Source organism: Buteo buteo, chromosome 1 (genome assembly GCF_964188355.1).
Source record: "Buteo buteo chromosome 1, bButBut1.hap1.1, whole genome shotgun sequence".
Lineage (NCBI taxonomy): Eukaryota > Metazoa > Chordata > Aves > Accipitriformes > Accipitridae > Buteo > Buteo buteo.
Window position 1 is genome coordinate 10,290,769 of NC_134171.1, and position 25,196 is coordinate 10,315,964.

Genomic DNA, 25,196 nt, shown 5'->3' on the forward strand with positions numbered 1-25,196 from the left:
TCATCTGATGCTAGAATGTCTAGACAAGTTACGCCTTTTGCGATGTGTTGAGGAAAGAATTGAAGGCACTGAAGTTTTGATCAGTGTAACTACACTGTGTATCGCTGGAAACTTTAATTATTTATGATGCTATATATTACAAGCATATGTATCATCAGATTGCTTGCTTAAGATAGATGACTAGACTAGAGCATATAACAGAATGCTCTGTACACCGTGCTTTTTAAGAGCAGTGTGCTGTCTCCACAGTATTTCTCCAAGACCTATTTGAAGGTTTTTTTTCAATCTTGCCTCTTCTCCATAAACTATGCTGAATTTCTTATTTCTTTGTTAAAAAGAAAGGGGGTTGAAGAGTCTGCATTTCATTTAACATGTGCAGGAATCTGAAAACTTTTTTTCCCCGAGGTAAGGGATGAATTTTAAACAGGGCAATAGAGGAGAATGCAGAGACATGACTTCCTATGGAAACAAACCAAAATGTTGTTCTCCCCCTATCCCAGCATACCAGCATAATGGAAATAATCTATTTATTTTACTTGCATGCCAGCTCATTTCCAGTAATGACCAAGTTCTTATCTCTTCCAAAGTGGTGGCATTGCAGTGGTTACTCATATGTGACTATCTTTGGCAGAAAGGTATTTAAAGTTGATATACAGTGCAGAGAAGGAATTACAATTATTCAGAAATCAGACCTTGGCAATGCTTGGGTCTTCAGCTCCTGCTAACTTTGGTTTTAGGAGAGAATAGCTTGCATGCCTGTTGTAAGAAGTCCTGTTGTATCTTCCTGCCCCAGTCATAGGCTGGTTTAACCAGACTAATTCAGGGACACCTAATCTGTAGCTAGGGCTCTCTCTAAAGTAGTTCTGGCAAATCTTAGCTTCATGGTAAGTGGACGTTCTGGATCTCCTGAAATGGTTGTAAAGAGCTGAGCTAGATAGAAGATGTGAAATAAGCAAATCTTTGTCTAAGTTTAGGAATAGCTGCTTGCTGAATTTTGTTGCTGGATTAATCTTAATATCTGTGGGTGCCCAGAGGTAGGGAAAGCAGACCTTTGCTTCATTACAAATTTATCTTTCTGGAAAGGCCACAGATAATACTCCAAGAAGGTTAGGGAACTCCTGTTTTCATCCTCTTTATGTTTGAAAATTCTCACTGTTTAACTGCTTATGGTTAAAGCTTTCTGGATTTTTATTTTATTTACGCTAAGTTATAACTTTGACTGACAAACTGTGCATCATTAATCATGTATAATCAGGACCGCTTCTGTCCTAATGGAACAGTAGGTACATTTGAATCATTAGGTGTGTTCTGTCTTCCAGGGAATGCATATGTCTTTAATTCCTTCCTCTGCTCTTCTAGTGTTAATTTGTCAGAGGGAACTTCCCAGTTCAAGCTAGCTTTGTATTCTTACATTTTTAGAAGGTAAACACTTTTTCCATAGTTAAATGCAACCACTCTACTGTAACTTATAAAAACATGAGATTTGTTTTTGTCATTGTAGACCATTTCCTTGGATATGTTAGGGCAGGAAGACAGGAGTTTTGGGTTCTGTTCTTTATAGTATGTAGGTGGTGAAACTGTAAATTGTATTGTGTGAGCACTTAAGGATGACTGTGGTAATTCCAAATGGATTTAGGTGCCTAAGGAGACTTTTACAGCATGGAAGTGGCTTTCACTCTTTCATGGAACATTTAGAAAACTTAATATCTGCACATAGATTTGAGATCACTTTACAAAAACTTTAGAATGGCCTATGTAAACAGATTATGATTGTTGTTGCTTGATGTAGTAGACATTGCAACTAAACTTTGGTTATGTGTACAATATCATCTTTTCTTGATGAATGCATGCACAAATGACTTGCATGTATCACAGTAAAACACCTTATTGATATTCTTGATTGTTTCAGTGCAGGGTGTATATTACAACCCCCAAACAGGAAAGTTACCAAACATGTTTAACCAAGGCTTTTATTTCATTATCCCTTCAGCTTTGCCATAAATGAGAGTACTAAGAGAAACTCAGATTTATGCCTTTAATAATAAACTTACCCGTAAGGGTTCTTCAAACAGGAAATCTTTCATTCTGGATGGTTTCTTCAAAAAATTAAAATGGAATTTCTATCAAAACTCATATGGGAGCAACAACTGAGCAAAGTATCAGCCTTAATTTTTTTTTTTTAAATCTGGTGGCCATGCTGAGTAATATTTAATGTCTTTGTGAGCACCAAAACCCTGAAATTTTAGAATTGTGTTCTTTTTGGCAGGAACACCACACAAATATGCAAAGGTCATGAATGAGGTCCCCAAGAAGAGGGAGTTGTATGTCTTTTAAGCAAGCGTTTATAATTCACTTTCTTTGCGTACCTGTGCTGTATGTCTTAAGCCTTTCCTCTAATTGGAAGAATAACATGCTGTTTTAAAAACCCAGAAACTGAAATCTGTCAGCATAGTAGCTGGAGCCTTAAAAGAAGCAAGGCTCAAATTTAGTAGTTGGCAACATTCAGTACTACTTACATGTGATCAATAAGGATGCCTTTCCAAGGCTCTGGACACTTTTGCAGAGTTGAACGTTCATCAGATTATTTCAGTTCTCAGAGTTTGAATTCAGTTACGAGTTTCTGTATAGATAAAGCATAATTTTTGCCCTGTAAAGGAGATAACTGTTTCACAGACTGGAGGAGCTGCCTTTTGTCATGTGGGTTGAGACTCATGGTGTCAGGGTGTAGTCATCCTTTCTTTAGTGTGTTCACCTTTCTTTTGTTTGTTTCCCTTCTCTTCCTCCCTTCCCCCTATCCAATAACTGTATTGCTGTCTTTTTACTGTTTTCAGCATACCTATGAGAGTGGTAACAGTCTGTGGCCTGAGTCTTCAGGCCGAGATGGGTTTTTTTGTTTGTTGTCTCCTTTCTTTGTCAAAATTCGATGGCATGACAGGAAGACTGGAGGTGGATCAACTAATTATCTTGCCAATTATTAACTGTGCTGTGCAGCAATACAGCAGTATGCTTCTTGCATAGATGAAGCAATACTGCAACAATGCTAGAATTCAGGCACTATCAGTTTCAGTATAGTTTTAGTAAGTTTAAAAAAAGAAATCCCACATTGACTGACTTGTGCTCCTAGACAGTGGCTGCTCACACATAGAGCAGAGGAGGAGCTGCAATATGTAGATCAGAAATTTACTAAAGGACCCAGTTCTTAGTATTGTCTATTAGTATTTTATGTTACAGTTCATCTCCTGTCTTACAACTAATTTGTAAATTTCCAGCACCCTGACGTAACAGTGGCTACCAAGTTCCAGTTAAATCATTAGTCCCAACTTGCTGTAGAAAAACAATATGCATTTTAGAGTTTGGAATGATATTCCCCATTCTTGCTTCTGGCAGTACTTGGAAAGAAAAGGGAGAGTCCAATGGCACCAGTATGCATGTCTGGAATTGCTGCTGCCTCGGAGATTTTTGTCTAAGTGTTGACTAGAGGGAGAGAGATGATGGGAAGTGTGCTGCAAGGCTTATCGTGAAAGGTGATTTATGCATAACAGAGACATGACTAAAAGCAAAAGATTTCTCAGGAGTTTGAAGCATATCCAAATCAATAAGGGGAGAGAGAATAGTAGAAGGAAGTAGGAAGATTTAGGATTACTAGGTTTAGTACTTATATGCTCAACCATCCCCTCCTCTCCCCATACTGGGTGATGGAAATGTGGTCTGCATGTATGGATTTTCTCTCTATTAGGACAAGAATATGAATTTAGACTGGGCTTCAGTGACCTGAACTCCATTGCTACTGAGTGTAAATGTACTTTTTCATTGTTCAGGTTAGCCAACCTGGAACTGCCAGCTGAACTGCATCTTTTGGTGTTATTCAGCTTTAACAGGTGGAAATAAGGTCAGGTCTAGTTTAGCTGGCAGTCTTCCTATTTAGATGAACCATGAACCTGTGCTGTGCAATTTAATAATTAATCCTTAAACAAAAGCAAGACTTAATTCTAACTGTTTTTAAATTGAGATTACTTTAAATAACTCCAGCTTCATCTTGTATTAGCATTGAGTTTTTAATTTAAAGATATGCAAAATAAAGACCAAGAACCCTTGGAGGAGGGAAATCTTACTTAACATGTCAGTTTCCACTTTCATGTTCAGTTCCAGACAAGCTTCTTGCTTGCCAGGAGAGCTTTACTCTGCTGAAATCAGTCGCTGAGATGTTGTTATCTTTATTTATGCAGCACTTCAGGGCAGCATCTCAGATCCTGCACAGATTCAGTAAGTGTAAAAGTGTGTGTTAGTCGTTTTCATTTTTCATGTAATAACTGCTTAGTAAGAAAAAGGAAGAAGAGAGGCGGAAGTAGATAATGTTGTGAATACCTCGGTCTTGTCTGGTGAAATATGGCTTGTAAGACAAGGAAAAAAAAAAGTGGTTTGGTCGGAAGCTTTGTTTCTCTCTTCTATTTTTAACTTCAGCTACTGTAATGATAGACGTTAATCATCATTCTGGAAACAGTCATTTTTATAATTATTTGCATATTTTCCTATTAAATAAATGGTAGTCTGTTGAGGTGGGAAAAAACTTATTTTGAGTTTAAATGTCTCATGAACTATGATTTTTGGGATTATACCCTGTTGAACCTATAGCAGTAGAAACTAGATTTGATCTGTGATTACCTTTCGATGTCTGCATGTAAATCTTATTCCATGTTAAAATCTCTTTGAAGCGGTCCTTCATCTCGTGTTTTATTAGCTCTCTTACATTATTTTACAAGACTTACCATACTTCTTAACATTCTGACATGAGTGAGGGACAATCTCTCTATTGGTGTATTTGTAAAACTTGTTAAAACTTTTCTGTAAAGTAAAAAGTTTTGGTTTAAATGCTACATCCTTACAAATTTCACCTCAAAGTCTATCTAGTTCCCCTTAATTTCAGCAGAAGTTGCTTGCATGCATCCAAGTGCCGAGGTTGGCATTCAAACCAGAGTGTAGTTAACCTTGAGAGCTAGTTCCTGCAACCAAGCAGTAGAGGCTTAAATTATTAGTCTCTAATCTTGTGACAACCTTACTAAAAAGAGTAAATCATTACCTTGATGTTGCTTAACAGTAATTCTATTACAACATGTCACATAATTGTTTGTTTCTCCCAGACTGAGCTGGAACTCTGAAGAGACTAAGTTCAATGTATTACAATTGCAAGACAGTTATTTCCTCAAGTGAGAGCATCTCTTATCTCAGAGCATTGTGGTATGATCTTATTGCAGAGATGGCATGGTTTGTTACTGAACATTGTTCTTTTGTTATACGTGCTCCTAAACCTTTTACAAAAATCTAGCAATTGCGCTGTTTTGACCAAGGCTAAGTACTGAAGTCAGTTTCTGGTATTTCCTTATGCTAATAAAACTATACACCTTAGATACATAGGCTTGCGTAAGAGCTAGTCATCTTCCTTTTTGTTATGTGCTCTACTTAACTGTATTCCTGGAAGGATTAGCATTTTTTCTACTTTAAGTCCTGATAATAATGCAGAGAGAAATTCAGCACAAAGAAACCTGGACTATGAGCCTACAGGTCCTATTGACAGATGAAAGGCTTATAATTAGCTAATTCAAAACTGATCTGATCTGTAAACTTGACTAATCAAAACGAGGCACTTCAAGCTATGTTCAGGCAAAACAGTGACCTGACTTGCACACTTGCTGAGCATCTGCAGCTGTTAATTGCTTTTAATCAGTCAGGCTTAAACATTCAAGCTTTCCACTAATTTTTCTGTCAGTTAATTAGACTCCACTATCATGCCAAGTAGGTATGTTTCCAAAGCACTGTGCAGTTTTAAGTGAGTGGAGTGGGATTTGCATATATAGGCTTTTGTACATGTTGCGTGGAGAAATATGCTTTCTGCTGTCAAAGTGGGCGTACCACCTGTAGGAGCACAGGACAGTCAATCCTGTGCAGTCTTTGTTGTTTGGTGTCTAGGAGAGCGTACTTACCTTTCATGTCTAGCTGGAGACTTGCATTAGGACTGTAAATAGGTGAATATACTCAACAGAACACTAACCAGAATAGGTTTTCTGAGAAGGCAAACTACCCATTGCAGCAGGGGCATGTGAGTCTTGCAATAAGATTAGTAGTTCTCTTCCCTCTAAAGAGGTGGAGGTAGAAAACTACCTTCAAGAATACTAGTGGGATTATATACAATGGAATTGTGATCCTGGGTTTAGGAGAACCCAAACAAATAATAAGATGATGCATGGTCTGGCCCAAATTTATTCCAATCCCACCATTAATAAGCTTGTGTGGGTACTCTTACAGCATGGCAGACTACTGGGATTATGCTAGATAAATACTTGATGTGTGACTGTGCAGTGGGGGGGGGGAAATTTGGAAGGGAAAGAGGAATATTTTAAATGTACTTTTTCATGTCTGAACTAGGAGAACAGAGTTAGAAAGACTAACTGTTCTCTAGCCACTTAGAGGAAATTATTGTGTTTGTGGGAAGCTGTTACGGGAAGAACTCACAGTGAAATTCTTTTTTCCCTCTGAACTCAAAGCCTCAGTGAGTAATTTTCCTCCTGCCTCCCCCCCCTTATTTCTGTCCCTGTGTAATTATTACAGCTGTTGTGAAGATGCTTATAGTTCAGAAACCCACTGATCTGAGTGTCTGAAGAGGCAAATAGATGCATTATCAGAGGAATGCGTGAATTTGCTGAGTCTCACATCTTCTGCTTTGAGGTGCAGATAACCTTTCTAATAATGATGGAAACAATGCTGATAAGATGGAATACTGTATTTCCAAATGTACACAGTACTAGGTGATATCAAAGTGATTAAGTCTGGAAACTGTCTGTCATATTGGCACTATGCCTGCTGTGCCTCTGCTGCCAAACTGTTTCTCCACAGCTGCATGGCATCACTACTCCTGCTGTGGAGAGCAATTGTTTCTCCTCCTCCCTGCTGGCTGGCAGCTCCTCTGCTTAGCAGACCCGGCCAGTGCTGCCACTTATTGGTCCTAGAGGAATGAGAGGACTGCCAGGGGTAGAAGAATGTTTTGGTGGAAGAGAAGGGTGCCACAGTGCTGCTGATGCTACCTGTGTACTTGCACTGTGGGATTCAGCTCTCCAGCAAAGTTGGGTTGGCAGGTGGCAAGGGATTAGTGACAAATCTGTTAATTACTAAAGATGTACTAACCTCTGATCTAGTGGGCTGCAATGATATCATGCTACTTAATAATTACTTGGTAGTAGGAAGCTCACTGCTGGGCTATTGAACTGGGAGCTAGGTTTCTTCTTCCAGAGTTGGAGCTCTTACTCCAAGGAATGTGGCACTTCATTGATGGGCTTTGTTTATTGAGAGAAAGCCAAGCGAAAAGGATTTGCAGCAGTGTCTTTGCTATGAAATGTGGCAAATGGAAGTCTTTTTGCTTGAAACTCTTCATTTGGCAACTTTATACAATTGCCTTCCTTCCTGGGGTGTTCTCTTCCATTTTGGATAGCAAGGAGCAAATTAATTAGATGAGTGCTTGCTTCTATGCCTATGCCATTTCCACCTTTCTAGTCAACATACTAAGTAATTTGACTGCCATGTGTTACTCATTCCCTGTCATTTTGGTAGCTCTAAGGAGATGATGATAAGTGCATGGTCTAGTGGTCTGGTAGGATTTTGCTCTAAATGCACCTGCTGGTCTGTGTTAATTGAGAAGGTGTGTGGAAGAAATGCACCTGACACATCGGTTGGCAGTTGTGAAATGTCATTCTTGCCTTCTTATGGAAACAAAAGTTGTAAGAAAGCTGTCTCCCACACAGTCTTTACCTGTTGTAGTATTGGTGTTGGCCAGTCTTCCTTTCCTTTTTTTAGTTTCTTATTGTTGGGCTTTTAGGTTTTTGAGCAGCTCACAGGTAAAGATTAAATATGAACTTGGTCTGATACTCAGGCATGAGTGCGCATAAAAACCAAATACAAACCTGATGCATTCCTAATAATTCTGTGCTAAGAAGATAAACGATATCACTATTCACTGTTTAACCCTGGTGCCCTAAGGTCTGATGGTTTTGTTGTGTATTTCAGCAACATCACCTAGAAAAAGAAGAGGGAGCTCGTACTAGAATGAAAAGGATTGAGGATAATATTCTGTAGAACAGCCAAAATACCAAAAAGGATGGTGAGTCTTGAAGAATAGATTCTTTGTGATTTCTAATGAACAGTTGCATCTCCAACAAAGTGGAATGAAAAATTATGAAGAGCTATATAGCATTCCAAATGGCAAAAAAATTCAAGCCTTAAGATTTCAAGTTATACAGTACATCGCAAGAACTCTTTTGAGATCAGTTGTGTATACTTTAGTCTTAATACTTTCTAGTATTCTCTCTATCCTTTCTGACTTAAGGCTTATTTTTCACATTCAGTTAAATTATAACTATTGCAGTCCTTGCACTCGTTATTTGTGATTGTGCCATGCCAGCTGCTGGTTCTCTGGTAGACTGCACAGGAGAGGAAGTGGGACTGGAGCAATGGAAGTAAAGCACAATGATTTTGTTGTTACTTTCCTGTTGCCCATTTCAAAAAAACAAGAAAAGTTTTTACTAACTGTTATTACAATTATAAATGTCTTATCTGGACTTAAAAGGTAGACAAGTCTTATTCTGTCTTGTGAACAATTTGACTTCCTTTTTTGAAATAGGTCAACTGAAGATTATTGAAAATGGAAGTTAATGCTTCTGCTACTTTTTTATTGTGGAGGGAATCCACATGAGGTCTTTGGAAGAAGAGCAACTACTTTTCTGATACCTTAATAGTTATTCTTGCTTAGATGCAAATAAAAATGGATGTACTTGTTTGTGTAGTTAGAAAAATTTGGCACTCTGTTATAGCTGGAGTAATCTAACCACCATCTGTTACAGTTCTTCCAAGAAAAACAAAATAGCCATAAATGCAAGACTAGCATTGTTAATCAAAACTGTAGTATTATGCTACTTTTTGTTAATGGTGGTTCTTTCCAAAGAACAGATTTTATTCATACATACCCACATTTTATGCTACATATATAATGGGTATATGTATATAAACATGCACAGATATAAATGGAATATAACCTGAATAACAGGAGGTGGAAAGAGTCTGCAGTTTTACCTAGAACAAACTATTTTCCAGGATGTGCCTTTGATAACCATAATAATGCTTTTGTTTTTCTGGTATGAGAAGACCTTTGAATAATCAAACTGCTTCTTGCAATTTTCCTTTTTTTAAAGTGATTCTTTGGAGCAAAAATCCTGCTTAATCTGTCAGTAGTGTATCTCCATTGGTTTATTGTATAAACTGTATGTGCTTTTGTGATTATATCAAAATCTTTGTTAACCTGTGATGATGCTAAATTTAGCAATATTTTATAAAACTGTGTAGACAAAATTTTTTCATGTAAGTAATGGGATAATTTTAGTTTGAAGCATTGGGACTGTTGGGTTTTGATCTGCTGGAGGTGGACATGACAGAAATTGAAAATGAACTCCCGTTATAACCCGGGAAATGTCTTTCATTAAAATAGTGGCTTACTAGTTAACAATAAATGACTAGGATGCATGAAAGATTGTCTAATATTTTCTGGAAGAAGGGGAGGCTTTTTCGACAGTGTAATGCATTTCTAACACTTTCTATTATGCCTCTGAAGCTGAGAGTTCTTTTTATGGCTGTATATACAAATGTGTTGGTAATGCATGTCTATGCTTTGAGATGGTTAACAAGTGCAGTTTTTTAGAGTATGTTAAGTGTATCAGTCTGTATGGTTTCAAGTGCTATATAAAATGTCACAAATACCATTAAATATTTAAAAAGTGTGCAGAAACAGCACTTTTTACAGAAGCTGAACTTCAAGGAAGACCTTTTGTTTTGTGGTGCCAGTAACACACATAGCTGAATCAACACATCTGTGATACTTATGATCTGTCATTTGGCTTGGTTCTGGGTGAACTGTTGTTTTATTTACTATACAAAGATGTCAGGTTTGATTACTTAGGTTGAAATAGGACTAATCTCATTGACCCAAATTCCTGAATTTCCTTTGTGCAAGTGAAATCCAGCTTCAGCTCTTCATTGTGTACAACAACTGACTCGTATTTAGAATGCCTTAAGAGTACCTAGGTTCTGTAGAGTAGGAAGATAATCTGTAAATATTGTAAAAGCTTCTGCTGGAAGTGTTATATGCTCCATATGAATTCTGTGGAGTACCAAGACTTGGAAATGAAAGAATGCTATATGGACTCCTTCGACATAATGACTGTTAGTTCTAGGCAGTGCACAAAACATAACATTTTGGAGGTCATGAAGAAGAGTGCCCTTCTATCATCACCAGCTCATCTATGTAAAGAATCTGGCTGCACTGTTTTGAAAGAGCTTTTCAAAGAAACCTTATAGGAAAGAATGGTGCACAAAGGCAATGTATTCTTTGTAGCTCATCTTGCTAAGAGGATTAGAAGGGTTGCTGGAGTTTATAACATACAGCATTTCTTTAAGAACTGTATGTAGATGTATTTTTATATATGTATGTATTTATTTATAGTGTGTGTAATAAATAAAAGTAAGGTTTGGAGGTGAAAAGTCATTGAGGCCAGGAGTCAGCCAAATGTTCTTTGGACCAGCTTTGATGCGACCCTAAGAATGGAAGGAATAGACAATGCTATTAGGTGTTTAAGAAAAGATTTGGAAAGAAGCAAGTTCTCTATGATAGGATAGGTTAATGTGATGTCAAAAAGCATCTTCAAATTAAAAGGCGGGGGGGAATAATCTAACTGGATTGTAGAGTGTATGTAAAAAATTCAAGGCTCCTGCTAGACTCAAACTTTGGTTGGAATAAGTCCTTACATCTCAATTTAAAAAAGGAGAGTTGGTGCGAAGGGAAGGGAAATATCTTTTAAAGTGAATGTTCCAGTCTGTTTACAGACTTCTTTTTTTTTTTTTTTTTTTGATCTCTTGATGGGACAATAGGAATAGCTGTATGGAGTCAGATCTGAGGAGTGCTTACAGAAGAGTGCAAGAACTGGGCAAAGACATAGAATATTCTTCCAGCCTAAGAATTTGCAGCTCAGGGGCTTACTGGTGTCATTTTGAAATGCCAGAGACTGAGATCTTGGAATCTGATATGGATTTCTGTATTCCCAGTTTCTCAATAGCTGTGCACTAAGCTAGATGCGTTACGGCATTTTTCTCCCACCCCCCCAATATTAATGATCACCACTCTGGGAAGGGGTTTGATTTACATGTGCAGTACCACTAAATCCATTCCCATTATCTTTAGTTTTTTGAAGTCTTTTTCCCAGTGTGAGCGAGTCAACCCTCATTGAAGGCTTTTATAAGAGTATATGCCTTGACTTTCAAGACAGGTCAGAAAGGAGCTGATTTGAAGAGAAGAGGTAAGTGACATCAAGATCAGATGGAAAGTAAGAATCTAGAACTTGTATTTTAGGTCCCTGCCTTTGACCAATCTTACTGTCAGGTGTTGCTTTTATAATACGATGTGCGTTTTTTGTATCTATTGGGAAACCTTTCTGCAAACTTTGTTGGCCCTATGCCGCTTAAGCAGGCAAACTGTGATCTGTGTTGTAAAATAAGAACCTTGTTGTTCATGTCTTACGAAGTATTGTGTATGAATATCTTCTGTACTTGAAAATAGACCCGTGTGAACTCATTTTTGAATGCAGCTCTACAGCTTCAGAGGTGTAGGTCAATGTCAGGCTAATCCTTGCTGTTTGAGTTCATTTAGACAAGATTCAAGGGGAAATAATTTTTTTCCTTTTGGTCATACTTCTGAAACAAGTAATGGTTTCCATAAAAGAAATGGTAATATAAAATGGCATTGTCCAAATTATCTTGTAAAAAAAGCCTGTTGCATGTGAGTATACATTTTTAGGGTTATTTTAAGTGATATGAAAGGACTGTTCTCTCTGATGTCCTCCAAATTAAAATTGTTTACTGCTGTCTTTCTGGCACAGCCTTGCAGTGTACATTTGTTTTTAATTTTAAAATCTTGATCTAAAATCCCAGCTACGCGTGATCTGGTGGTTACAATTAAATTCAGCTTTTGTAGAAAGTGAGCCTGAGCTTGCAGAGATTCTTCTCTCCAGTGCTTGTTTAAAAAAAAAAAAAAAAAAGACAAAAAAAAAAAGAGTAGTGTTTACTTAAGTGATGAAATATACGTTAGCCTAAAATCCTGATTCTTGTAATCCATGCTCCTACCTGTTTCAGTCCTTTGATTTAGTGTTTTGCATGGTTGGAGTTGGGAGTGGCAAAATACTTATGCCTTACAACATGCTTTAGAAAAGTTCATATTGTGATTTAAAAGGCAACAGTTGCTGGAATCAGAATAAAGAAACCTTGTTTCTGGTACACCTACTTGCATGAGGTTTTGAGCGCAAGGAGCTTCAAAGCTGTTGCAGGTGGGGACTGTCCATTAGCAATACAGCCCAGTTGGGCCTTCTAATTCTATAAATTACACTTGCATGGTTATTGGCTTATTTTGAGATTCTGGTTCCTAGTCAGAGTTTCCAAGTATAAGAAGAGCAAACTATGAGATGCCTGACTGCATTGCTTAGAAACCAGTACCATCTACTGTGTTGTACAGCAGTAAAGTATAGAGTAAGTCTTTGTGGTTACACTTTGTCTTTAAATTGTATCACAAAGTCTCTTTACAAGCAAAATAAAAATAGCAAATGTTTGTCTTGTGTTGTATTCCCAGGGTCTCACAGAAGCTGAGCTCCCCCTTTGGTGCTGGCTGCAGTGATTTGCCTGCAAAGGTACATTTCCTTAAATAAAAGGTTGCTGCAGTCCACCAGAAGAGGGACACACAAGCTTGAAGGGCTCACAGATAATGCAACCAAAAGCTTCCTCTAAACCAGGGCTTGCTGAATTTCTTTAGTATTCAATTAGTAGCTTGTTGTTGGTGTCAGCGATAGTGTCTATGAATTTACTCACTGTAGTCTTTTTGCTGACATTCAAAAGGACTTTCTCTATAAGCTTTATGTGTTTTTGTTGTTTTTAATATCCTGCTGCAGCAATATTTTAAAATGACTTATATTCAGTAATTTTTCTGTTGACTTGCATATACACTTACATGAAATATTCTCTTTAACTGGCAATAGTAGTTTTGGACCTAAGTTTTGTTAGTCTTGTACAAGCACAGTAAACAATGAACTAATGGATGTTGTACGTCTTGCCAGTATGCTTTAGTGTCAGAAATGGTAGAAAATGGTGAACATAAGTGTAGGCCTCTAAGGTGGGGGTTTTTGCCTTTCTTCTTTTTTCCCTTGGACTCTTGATGTTCTTTAAATTGATTTAAATAAAATTCTAAGAAGACAGAAAAAATATTTCCTAACAACAGACTTAACTTTATATGGCAAGATGTCTGCTGGTTAAATGTACCTATCAGATATGCTTTATAATCCGTAGTGGATATTTGACTCCCTCTTGTAAATTTCTGAAAGCTTTTATTTAGGTGTTGCTTTTACTGACGTTCAATGGTATGCCAACTTAAATGCTTAAAGGTGTTTTGACATCTAAGCAGAAATTATTTTGTAGTCAAACAGTGCTTCCTAAATTACCAATTATGAGTATGTTAGTGATGGAATTGTATGCAGTTCATCACAAACCAGCCTAGCAGTAAAACTGTTTCAACAGTAATATCTTATTATCAAATACTTCTGCCAAGGAAATACATAATTTCTGGGAACTCCCACTTCAAGTATCTACGTGTATTTGGGGAAATTCCCTTTGCAGTTGTCTGCGGTGCAGCTGTCTGTAGGAATAGGACTTTGGCAATCATGTTTGTACTTCTGCTCAGTTATGTGGTTTTTTTTAAATATGGTCTAAATTGTTCTACAAACACTGATGAAAGATACCAGTTAATCATAACCATAGCTACATTTACAGTGTTTTTTACAAGGACCTTGTGTATAGGTAACAGTTAAAAGGAAGAAAGAACCTGTCCATCTGGTTTGAATAGTAAATGAGAATGAAAGTCTTGCCTTGGTAATGTGTCTTTGAATTTATTTGAAGAAACATGGTAAGCAGCAAAAATATTTAAGAACTTGCCTTCCATTTTAAGTGTTACTTGTACGAAGTGTTACTGGTATGGTCTGACTGGCATAGACTTGACAGCCAGTTAACTCACTGGGTGAATGCTCCTATACAGTGTTGAGGGGCCTTTTGATTCAGTAGAAATCCCTTAAACTTAACTTGAAAAGCTACTCATAATAAAATTGCCAACATAGAAAATTATGCTAGGATAGCTGTACTGATTTTAATTCAATCCTTATTTACATCTGTATGAAGTCTTAAGTTATCTTTTAAGGCTAGCTGATGTAAGAGAATCTGTTAAATGATAATGTTTTTATATTGAGGGTTTGGAGAAGGTTCTTCTCTTCCAGCTGCACAGTATAATTTTTTTTTTTTTACAAGCTATGCATGTACTGCAAATACTTTGCGGCTGTACTGTGGTCTACAGACATCTGAGCAGTATATGAAGTTAATTAACCATATCCTAAAATCAGAGTCAGTATCTTCTAGGACTTCTGCCAAGCTGGTGAAACAACCAAGAAAAGTTACAACTTTGTTTTAAAATTGATAACTCTCTTTCTCTCAAGTATGGCTAATTTATTGCAGACCAGTGCTGGCTGGCTTTTTTGAAGTTCCAAGCCAACAATATGTCCATCGATGTTCAGAGCTTAAGAGCAGTGGGATATAAATAGAAACTCAGATGCTTTTTGACCTGAAGTATTTCTCAGTTTTGGATTGAATATATATTATCAAGGCTCCAGCTACTTTCTGAAATATATGTAAGTAAATAAGTAAAAATATTACTAAGGCTTCTTCAGCTCTTCATAAGTAAGCTGAATGAGGGAATGATAGTTGAAGCTTAAAGAATAGGAATTCTTTCAGCATTGAAAGAGGATTTTTGGAAGTTCTGGCCTCATTTCTTCCCTTTGTGCTGATTTTTTTTTTTTTTTTAGTTATAATTCTGCATGTCACCCAGCAGAAGTAATTCTGATGCATGGTTATTCATATTTTCACAGGACTGCCTTACCTAGTAGATGAAGGATTCAGGCGAGTAATTTACACTAGCTCTTTTACAATCTGCAGTTGTGGAGTATACAGTTGACATATATTATCTCTCAATATAGTGGATTTGTTTCTGCTGTGATCTGGAAACTTGGGACTAAACGAGTTTGGTAGAATTAATGAAATAATAAAACTCATAATAATCTACTCCTGATTCGAGCTTATTAAAGTCAGTAAAACTTTTAACAGAATGCGGCCTTCTTTAATGCCTTACTATACTGTAGGCTTTTATGGAAATATATAATGTATGAACTCTTACCTTATTCTGAACAGAACTTGATTACTGAGCTGACTCCTTGCTGCAGCTGAAGGAAAGTGGTTTTCATGCTTGTTTTTGTTGTTGATTTGTTAATTTTTCTGCCTCTCCTCTTGCTGTGTTCTTGTGCTGCTTTTATTTACACTCCATTCTTGCAGTTTCCTGTAAATTGGTCAGCAAGAGGAAGCTCTCTTGCTGCAGAGACAACTCAGCCCTTCAGCTAGACTACTGAATTTACACTGACAAGGACAGCATAGTGCTAGATGTATATTTGATTGCTCTTGCTTTCCATTAACTAAAGATAAGTAGGATTGCTTTTGACTGGGAGTAAGAGCTGTTCCTAACAGTGGCAGAGACGATCGACTGATGCAGTGGCCCGGCTGGAATGAAATCCAAATGTTGGTTCCTGATGCTTTGGTTCTTCCTTTTAAGGTTATCTGAGTGAAATCTCATAATGCTAAATAAATGAAGTAACTCCTTTTGAGTGAAATTTTCCCTAGGCTAGCTTGGTGCAAGGTTCCTTCTCACCACTGATTTTGTAGGGATAAATGAAGGTTAGTGGTCTGAAAACCATATACCAGAGTTCCTTGCAAGACAGACTTTTGTGTTGTGAGGAGGGATATATTTAATTCTCTTTCACTTTCCTGACAGACATGTTAATCAAATCCATGAAGATTTCATGTCTCTTTGGACTCTTTATTTGCAATTTTGAAACACAACCCTTCTGCTTCAAGTTCGGTCTAGAAAGTTAAGTTGAATTTTCGTTCTTCCAAAACTGAAACAGCTAAAATTTTTGTTGTTGTTGTTCCCTAGCGGAACACCAGCTTGTGTGTGTGCACATATGAAATGGCTTCTGTTCTAACTCTGTGATCATCTTGTTAGTGTTGGTAATCACCAAAAAAATAAAAAGGGGATCTTAGAATGTGAAATGAAAAATACTGTATTTCTGAATGCTTAAGTGAACAAAGGGAGAGGACAGGATCAGAAAGGTTAGGGTGGAAAAGCAGTACTTCAGGAACATGTGCTGGATAAATGAGGTATGATTAAAATGAGACTGTTGAGGCCAAAGAGCATCGTACTGTAGTTGTGGAGTTTGGAGGGGAAAACCGAGACTTGTGTGTCAGACCAGAAAAGGGAAAGAGGAACTGATTTTTTTTCTAGTGTTACATACACTCAAATGCTGTCGTTTTGATCATCTCTTTTTTACTGAGGTAGAGATAAAGGTTGCAAAGATGTTAATGCAAGCTTAGAAGAGTATGCTTAGATAGAGAACTGGGGAAGGAAAGATTGCTTTAAAGCATTGCGTGTTAATGCTTAAAGTCTAAATTGGTAACTGATATTGTAGCAGATAAAGCAAGTGAATTTAATTCACAAATTGCTGAGATGTAGTCCTCTACATCTTTTCTGTGTGAAAAATCTGTTAATTAAGCTACTGAGACAACTGGATATTGATTCTTATTAAAGAGCATCAGGACTTGGTGTTGATGTGCTGATCCTTTTAGCTAACAGCAGGTGTGTGGTATTTATGGTTTGCTTCCCCTTCTTATATAGCCTGGCTATGGAAGGAGGGCAAATGGATGCCCTATGGTGAAGACTGAGAATTGCTTTTCTAGCCAATACAGCCATGGCCAGTATCTGAAATGTTATTTTCTTCTGTGCTTTGAGTGTTGGGTAGTTTACATAAAGAAAAGACATTGTATAGAAACTTCTTCCTTCTATTTTGGAGTACAGATTGATGTCATTTTCCACAAAAATACATGAAGTAAGCTTTACTTGGCCTATTTATGTGTGTAGGTTTTGTCCATCATTCTGAAACTTGCTAGCTGTTTTTGTCTTACTTGAGTGTTCTAGTCCGGGGTGTTGTTTAATTCCAGACAGTCAGTGAAACACTTGAATCCTTTTAAGAGGTGCAGATGAAGATAAGTGTAAACCAATGGCATTTATTCATCATCAGTTGGTGCTACTTGTCCTGTATAATTGCTGCCCTTGTGTTGTGAGCCTCTTGGATTCGAATTTTATTGTCTTTTGTGGTTTGCATAGCATCAAATGTACAGGCAAGACTCTCTAAAGCACATACATGCTGCATAATCTTTCAAATTGGCTATTGTTAATTTCTTGGGTTGAAGAGGGAAGGGCAAGCTCCAGCTACAAAGAAGAAAACAGAGATGAAATACTTATCATAGTTCTGTGGTGCAGTGCTAATACCTGAAGCACAGGCTCTTCAGAAGCACAGGCAGCATTTCTGAGCTGTACCTCTGCTGGTGTGAGAGCCTGAGTCCACTGTAAGAAAAAAGGACTACTTTCTTTTTCTCCCATGGGAAAGCAGTTGATTGAAAGGTGAGTAGGAAGCAAGCGAGCAGTGGAAAATCCGCTCTGCTTTCTGGCTCGATGTCTGACAGATGTCTGAGGTATGCAGGGTTTGATTTATAACCTCTCTGGGAAGTTGGGAAATCTGACAAAGATAGTGCTGCCTGCTAACACTGGGGGAAACAGGAAGTAACAAAGGAAACAAGTCATTGCCTAGGCGTCCCTTTTGGCCGCAGTGCAGATGCACAAGCAGTTGGGGGAGAGTTTCTTTTCCTTTTGTGTGTTGAGTGTACAGCAGCTACCTTATAATACACAGAACGGGGAGAAGTGCAGAGATGTTCCTGTCATGCCTGAGAGGGGTCCTAAGTTATTAATGGCTTTGTCATCACAAAGGAAACAATCATTTGGGGAAACTGTCGGCAGAAAAACTATGTGTCGATCAGGAATGGTCACCAGGTTAGTGCATATTTGTGGCTTGTATTTCTGTCATCTTCTCTTTTAGGTAGAGAGCAGACTAAAACTAAGAGTAGAATATGGTATCTGGGGTAAAATACTTTCAACTCGTGCAGAAAATTCAAGACTAAAGAATTGAAGGGCGAAGAGATCAGGCGAATCTTGGTTGGAAACATTTGCCAGAAAAGCAGAGCAAGTTAAACTGAGTAAACTTGCTTACAACAGTGGATTTCAGTTGGGCTTAATTCTCTGTTTCCTTTGTCCTGTAAGATTTATTTGACTTCACAGTCTTTGTACTGTGCTATTAATCCTTCTGAGAGACTATTGTGAAAGGGGCTGTTAGAAGTATTAAGAAATGGAATGTGTAACCAAAACCGTATGAGAGATATGGAAGAGTATTTTAGAAATACTGGAGAATGGTTAATATATGGAAAAGAGACCTGAGAATTTTGCAGGAAGTGGTTTTAAGAACAGATGCTAAACGTTTAGGTGGTTGAATTAGAGAACTAGTTTTTATTCAGAATTGCTCAGAGCATATTGGGGAAGCTTTTATTTTACAGTTCTGCTGTATGTAATGCCTCATTTCTGGTTAAGCCTTTTGTAGAGACTGAAACTTAAGTCTCTCTCTGCATTATATGAGGAATGCATTTGTTTCTGTAAGTTGTGTGTTATATATGTAACGTTATATGTAAGTTATGTGTTCAGAAGGAAACTAGCATCTTGCTTTGCTAGGTTTTACTTTCAAAACAGAATTTAAACACTAGAGGTTATGAGATACTACAAAGTTTAAAAAGTTCTCAGGCATAATTGGCATAGAGATACTTGTTACAAGTTCAGATCGGGTTTAATTTTTGTACTGCAGCTTTGGAAGCTGTTTTTTATTTGTTTTCAGCATGACCAAACTGGGCTCCAGGACAGACCATAAATGTTGTTATAAAAAGTGAGACCTTTTAATACAAGTTTTGGCAGCTGTAGTTTCAGAGAAGAGGGTTTTTATGCCTATATACTGCAAGATGTGGAGATGGTCACATCTGCCATATGTTCTGCTGAAGTTAAGCAAGAACTGAGGACTCATGACTCTTCCAGGATGCAATCCTTAGTTGATTCGGCTTGTACTTGCTTTAATTGGGTTGAATACCAATAGCTCTTCAGGCCAAAAGGGGTAAGTGTTCTTCTATAATGTATTCCAGATTTTTAATGTGGCAGAATTTTATTTTTACTTGTGGAGGGACTTTTACCCTGTAAAGTTATGCCCTAGCCTCCAATCTAGGTATTCTATATATGCTGACTGAGGGGATAGGTTAAAATTACTTCACAAATGTATATGTTTGCATACTACACAGTAACAGAAGTCTACTCTCCATTTAGAGTTTGAGCTTGGTAACATTACTGTTATGATTCAGAAGAAACTGGCATTATCTAGGTTGCATGATGAGTTGTGTAATTTCACATTTTTTCATGCTGTTATTCATGGTACTTTGAAATAAAAAGCAGCTCATTGTGATAGTGTTTGAGAAGTATACTCATGTGATAGACTTGGACTGACTTTATTGATACATTAACAATACACTGCAAATCAGTTTGTTTTTTAGTCTGGCAGACCAGTTTGTATATGTGAAGTAATTACGATAGTAATTGTATAAGCTGTGTGTCATGCTCGAGAGAGTGACACTGTTCTGCACTGAACTGCAGTGAACTGCACTGTTGTGTCTTTCCAAAAGCTCTGTTGAACAATGAAGCAAATCCTATAAACTCCTGTTCCACTGTTTTTCCTACTAAACTCTAAGGCCTATCGTTTCCCTCACAGGCATAGAATTGTCATGGGGATCATCTGAGAAACAAAGGGATGCAAGGCCTTTCACTGTCTGCTGCTGTCCTCTTCTGGTTCAGAGGGTTCAGTTCAGTGCTGTTTCAGTGGGGGAGAAGGTTGATTCCATAGTCGCTTATAATGGGTTTGGAGGCTTGATGGATAATTTAAAGATACGCATCCCTTGGTGAGTGGAAAGAAGAATAAAGTGTGTAGCTATTACTAGAAGCTTGCACAAAACGATGCGTGAGTAATGGTACCTTCTCTTTGTAACAAAGGACCAGCGTCAGAAAGAGAGCATGGCTTGGCTCTGATTTCACTTAGTGGGCCCTTTGTTAGCTTCATTGTCAGCTCCATCCTGATTGTGAGACTCTGCTGATGCACCTGGGGTGGAAATTTGTAGTGGGGTCTTTGGCTTGTAGTGCAAGAATGGAACTGCATAAGAAACAACTTGGAGATGTCTTTCTGTTCTTAATGATCACGGAGCTAACAGGCTCTACAGTGACTTCAGTGCTTGCTATTGTGTATACCTGGTAATGCAACATCGATCTGTTCCTCATGTAATGTATTAAAAAAATAAGAGTGGAAGGAACAGAACCACTTCAGTGAGCTAAAGGCAACCATATTGTAGATGCTAAGGCCAAAAAAATCTTCAAGGCCATTCAATTTTCCTTCTTCCCACCGCTACAATAAAGATCCATTGGTTGCATTGTTTTCACAGCTTTCTCCCAGCAGCTTAATGCAAAATAGCATCTAGTGTCCTTCCAGAGTTGTTTTGTACTGTCAAGAAAAGAAGTGAAATCTGCTTGGGACTAAATTCAAGTACATAAATGGATTTTACAAGCCTACCAAATATTTCAGTTCAGAATACCAGTGTCCTTCCTGTGCATCTGCAGATGAAAGTGCTTGACGAGTCTACAGATGTGATGGGGAGTGCTATAAGCCACAGATCCAGAAAATAGGTGTAGCAGCCTCAAAATCTATTGAAAAGTCTGGTATATTAGGTGGGCTCTTTAGCTCTTACAATGTGTACTTGCTTGCCTGGAGTTCAGCCACATATCTTATTCACTTAGCTGGGATGGGGAAGTTCTGAGGTTTGGTGTCTATTCTCGGGACCATTTTATAGTAAGTAGCTAAAAGTAAGAAATGATCATGAATAGAGGAAGCAGAACCTGATACTCTGCTGTCCTTTCCCCTCAGTTAAAGCCTGTAGTCATCACGCTGTAGAACTGGATTTATTTTTTTTTCCACTGCTTGCTCTTCTGCTTCCACTTTTTTTTTTATTTTTTATGGTTTTTTTTCTGTCTGCCTGATATTCTGGCTTTTCAGGTGGAGGAGAAAATGCCCCATCCAGGCATGCTTTAGCAAGTAGTCTAACTAGTCTACTCCCATAGTGAAGGCCAACATGACCTAGTCAAATATTTGTTTTCTGTATTTACCTAAGGTGGGATACCCTTGTCCCCTGTGTTTGTCTTTGGCTTCTTAGAAATCTCAGCTTACTGGTTGTTTTGGATAACCTCTCTGAGACATTTAACTCTGCCTCTTCTGATATGTTTTCAACCTAAGTACGTAACACTGAAACAGTTTCACACCAAAGGCTAGGTGCTTAAGTCCTTTCTTGTTCTGTTCTTTGTAGTAAAAGCACACAGGATTTGAAGACCCATGATGAACTTCAAACTGTTGGATGGCATTGAGACTAATGTTAGAGTTAGTTCAAGAAAACTGACATGAGAGTATATTTGAATAAAAAGGTTCCATTTTTACTTATTCTTTTTTCTGAATGTAACTAGAAACAGACTGAAATAATAACTTCATCATAAATTAACTTCTAATGTTTGAATGTTGATGTGCCTGTTCTTAAAAGAAAAATTTAGCCCAGGACTTGCTTTTGCATTCCTCATTTCAAGGAAATCACTCTTAGCAGTACTGCAGTGTGGTTTGCTATCAGCAGCCAGCTGGTTAATGCTCTCTGTTTCCCTCACTTTGTCTTTTCTGCAAGATGTGGAGAATTAATTTGAAGGATTTTTTTTGGGGGGGTGGGGGGGGTGTTGGTGTTAACTTTTATAACTTTTTAAAAAATTCTTAAAAACTGTAAAATACCTGTGTGTAGCTGCTTCTTGGACTTGTTAACGCATTGCTGTTGCTAGAAACTTCATTGTGGGGAGGAGGAGGAAGAAGGAACAACTCAGCTTGGAAGGACCTCAATCATATAATAAGAACAGGGAGGAAATAGCAGAAGGAAGGATATAGCTGAATACAACAAAAGTAACTTACCTTATGGTGAGCAGGAAGGTCCTGGAGGAAAATTGGGAAACCATGGTGCATTGCAGTGTCTGCTGTGAGAACCTTTCTAGGGCCTTGGATCCTATCTTCTCTGCTTGTGCCTGTTTTATAACACTGGGGACTAAAACCTAATTTTTGTGATTAAGTTTTCTAGGCTGCCTAGAGAATTTAATTGAGTTTAAACTCTCCTGGTAGCCATTGCTAGTAATTTCCACACCTCCCTACACAGGCGTCATCAGCAAAGGGCAAGCAGCTAGATCTAAATCCTAAGCTGATCCACTGAAAGATCAATTGACTTGCATTTCTGTTTTTTCTAACACATATACAAGGGATATGTTCTCTGCTGTTGCAATTAATCCCTCAATAAAACTGTATCACTTGCTTATTCTTTTCAGTATGGGTACTTCAAGTTGTCATCTTAGGCTGGAGAGAGTAGGGCTCAGGTAGGTGTGTTGTGCTGTAGGCTCTTGGATTCCCATGCTGAGCTACACTATTGTTTTCCCTTACTGTCCCTTTTGGGGAAAGGAGAAGCAAGCAGGATCCATTAGATTTCAGTCCTCCACTACAAGCTTTTCAGTTCTAAACCATAATTCCTTTATCAGAAACTAATTAACTGGAACTTTCTTAGTTTGCCTCTTACCAGCAAAGGTCTCTAGCCTTACACCTGAGGATAACAGACCCTTTTATGTGTAGGTCTAACATCCCATTCAGTTCATGCATGATTTCTTTTCTATATACACAGTAGGATTTTTAGCCTAGTTCCATTAACAGTTGAAGAAAGGTAGGTGTCATAGTGATATATCAGACAGGAAAAAAAATACTACTTAACAAACTAATTTTTTTGGTAACCTGTTTAAGATGACTGCAGAAGAAGTGTTAACTGCAAAGGTGCTTGGTGGAGCATGGCATTAATAATTGATATCTAATTTGAATGTAAGCCTGCAGCAATCTGAGATGAACTTCATTGGCACAGGATGCTGTCACATATGACATCCAGTATGAGATTATATACTAATGATTTCATTCAGAATAAAACATGCAGATATAAGGAGTAGGTAGTACTGGATACTGCAGTTACTAAAATACAACTGTTGATTCCTTCATTATACAGAAAATTAGATTTTATATACATGCATGGCTTAGAACATGCATTGGCAAAGAAACTGATTTTCTTTCTAGTCGCCTGCCTGATTAAGTCTCACAGTGTTACCTGGGGCATTTTTAAAATGTAAATACTTAAATAACATTTACTAAGCACTCTTCCATTGTTTCGACAACTGTCAATCACTTTTGAGAGCTGTGTAAAAATAAATCGGGACTTTCTGCACTATGTTTTTTTTATACATTAGAAACTTCCTGGAATCTGTGAACACCCGTCTGTGCTACATACTTGACTGCTGAACCATGTTAGTTGTTTGGAAAACTTGTTTAAGGAAACAAGCTTTGTTTCTCGGTACTCACTTCTTAAAGTAAAATCTAAGTTTTAAACTGTTTTTAATTATTCTAAATTGCAGAACGATGGCCTCACAGGAGCAGGTCTGGCCAGTCCCAATGAAGGCAATTGGAGCACAAAACCTTTTGACAATGCCTGGAGGAGTGACCAAATCAGGGTATCTTCATAAAAAGGGAGGCACCCAGCTGCAGATCTTGAAGTGTAAGTTGAATGAGGTATTAACTAAATTAAATGTTTTAAATGCTTGCCTTTGGGGCTATTTTGGGGCCACATTTCATGTTAGCAGACTATTTAATGAAGCTGTTCTTTCGCTTACTTTGTACTGAATTACAATTTTACTAGACTATATGTATGAAAGACCCATACTGAAACAATTTCCTTTAATTGTTTTGGAACTATAAATCTTAGTTGATAAATTTTGTGGTTGATTTTCTTTTACTTGGTTAAACCTCTTATCAAGTCCTTCACAAGTAAGATTTTAAAGACAGAAGCAGATTCCTGGGATATGTATCAATTTCAAATATTTTTTTCTAAGAGAAATTGGTACTCAGCTTTTTTTGCAGTCCGTTATTCTGTACTGGAAAAATGTCCCTATCTCCTACTGCTGTTGTGAAATGGAAATTTTCTCACTGCCAATGTTAGGCTGTACTTAAAAACAGTAATTGCTTCTGGAATCAGAATCTATTTACATGGAGAAAACTTAAGATTTTGCATTTATTTATATGCTATTAATTTGCTATCCCTGTTTATAACTAAACTATACTAATATAGTTAAGGACAAAGATTACTGCCGTTGATAAAGTGGCCCCTTTAAAAAAAGAAAATAAAACATAATTTTATTGGCACCTTTATGTACTTGAGGTGAAAGAAGAGAGGGAGATGCTGTCACAGTTTTGGGATGGACGTAAATATGTATTTGTAGCCTGTGGCTACCCTCCTCCCATTTTGTTTTAAGTTGCATTCTTACATTAGCTGATTCAACCAGTAAAGAAGCACGGGTGGAGGTCAGACCTGCAGTCTCTTAGGCTTCTTTTGAAGTTGTCAGATCAGCTGCCTCTCAAATGAGGGAAGCACATACTACCCTTAGTCCTGAAACTCTGTGAATGGACAGCTTTACCATGTGACTAATCACGAATGAGCTGTCACTTAACTAGTTTATGCTCGTTTATAATGATTAATAAGATTACTAAAATCTGAAACGATAATTCTATCCAAGTTAAGAGGTGCTAGTTAATGTACTGCCTTTGAATTTATATTTTGCTCACTTTTTTATGTTATCTTTCCAGGGCCATTGAGATTTGTGATTATCCATGAGGGATGTATTTACTATTTTAAGAGCAGCACATCTGCATCTCCACAGGGTGCATTTTCTTTGAATGGTTACAACAGGTGAGTGCCAAAGAACTTACTTAACATCCAAGCTCCTTTTGCTTAATGCAGGGGACTATGTTTTTCACTTCCAACAAAGTTAAAGGCAACTACATCTGTTGTTTGGTTAAGCACTGATCTCAGATTCCAAGAGAGATATTTCTTCCAAATTGTATATATGA

General features: G+C 37.6%; 1 protein-coding gene across 6 annotated transcripts in view; it reads left to right on the forward strand.

The window, feature by feature from the left end:
* Positions 1-25,196, forward strand: part of SH3BP2 (SH3 domain binding protein 2) — a 58,112-nt gene that overhangs the window by 20,430 nt on the left and 12,486 nt on the right. For 2 of the 6 annotated variants that reach the window (XM_075021134.1, XM_075021222.1), the window contains exons 2-3: positions 23,708-23,847; positions 24,933-25,035. In XM_075021134.1, the coding sequence (XP_074877235.1) occupies positions 23,708-23,847; positions 24,933-25,035 (243 nt within the window). Of the gene's footprint in view, positions 1-8,052; positions 8,147-17,695; positions 18,107-19,773; positions 20,098-23,707; positions 23,848-24,932; positions 25,036-25,196 lie in introns of those variants that run through there. The other 4 variants (XM_075021315.1, XM_075021041.1, XM_075020955.1 and 1 more) reach the window with 4 other exon arrangements.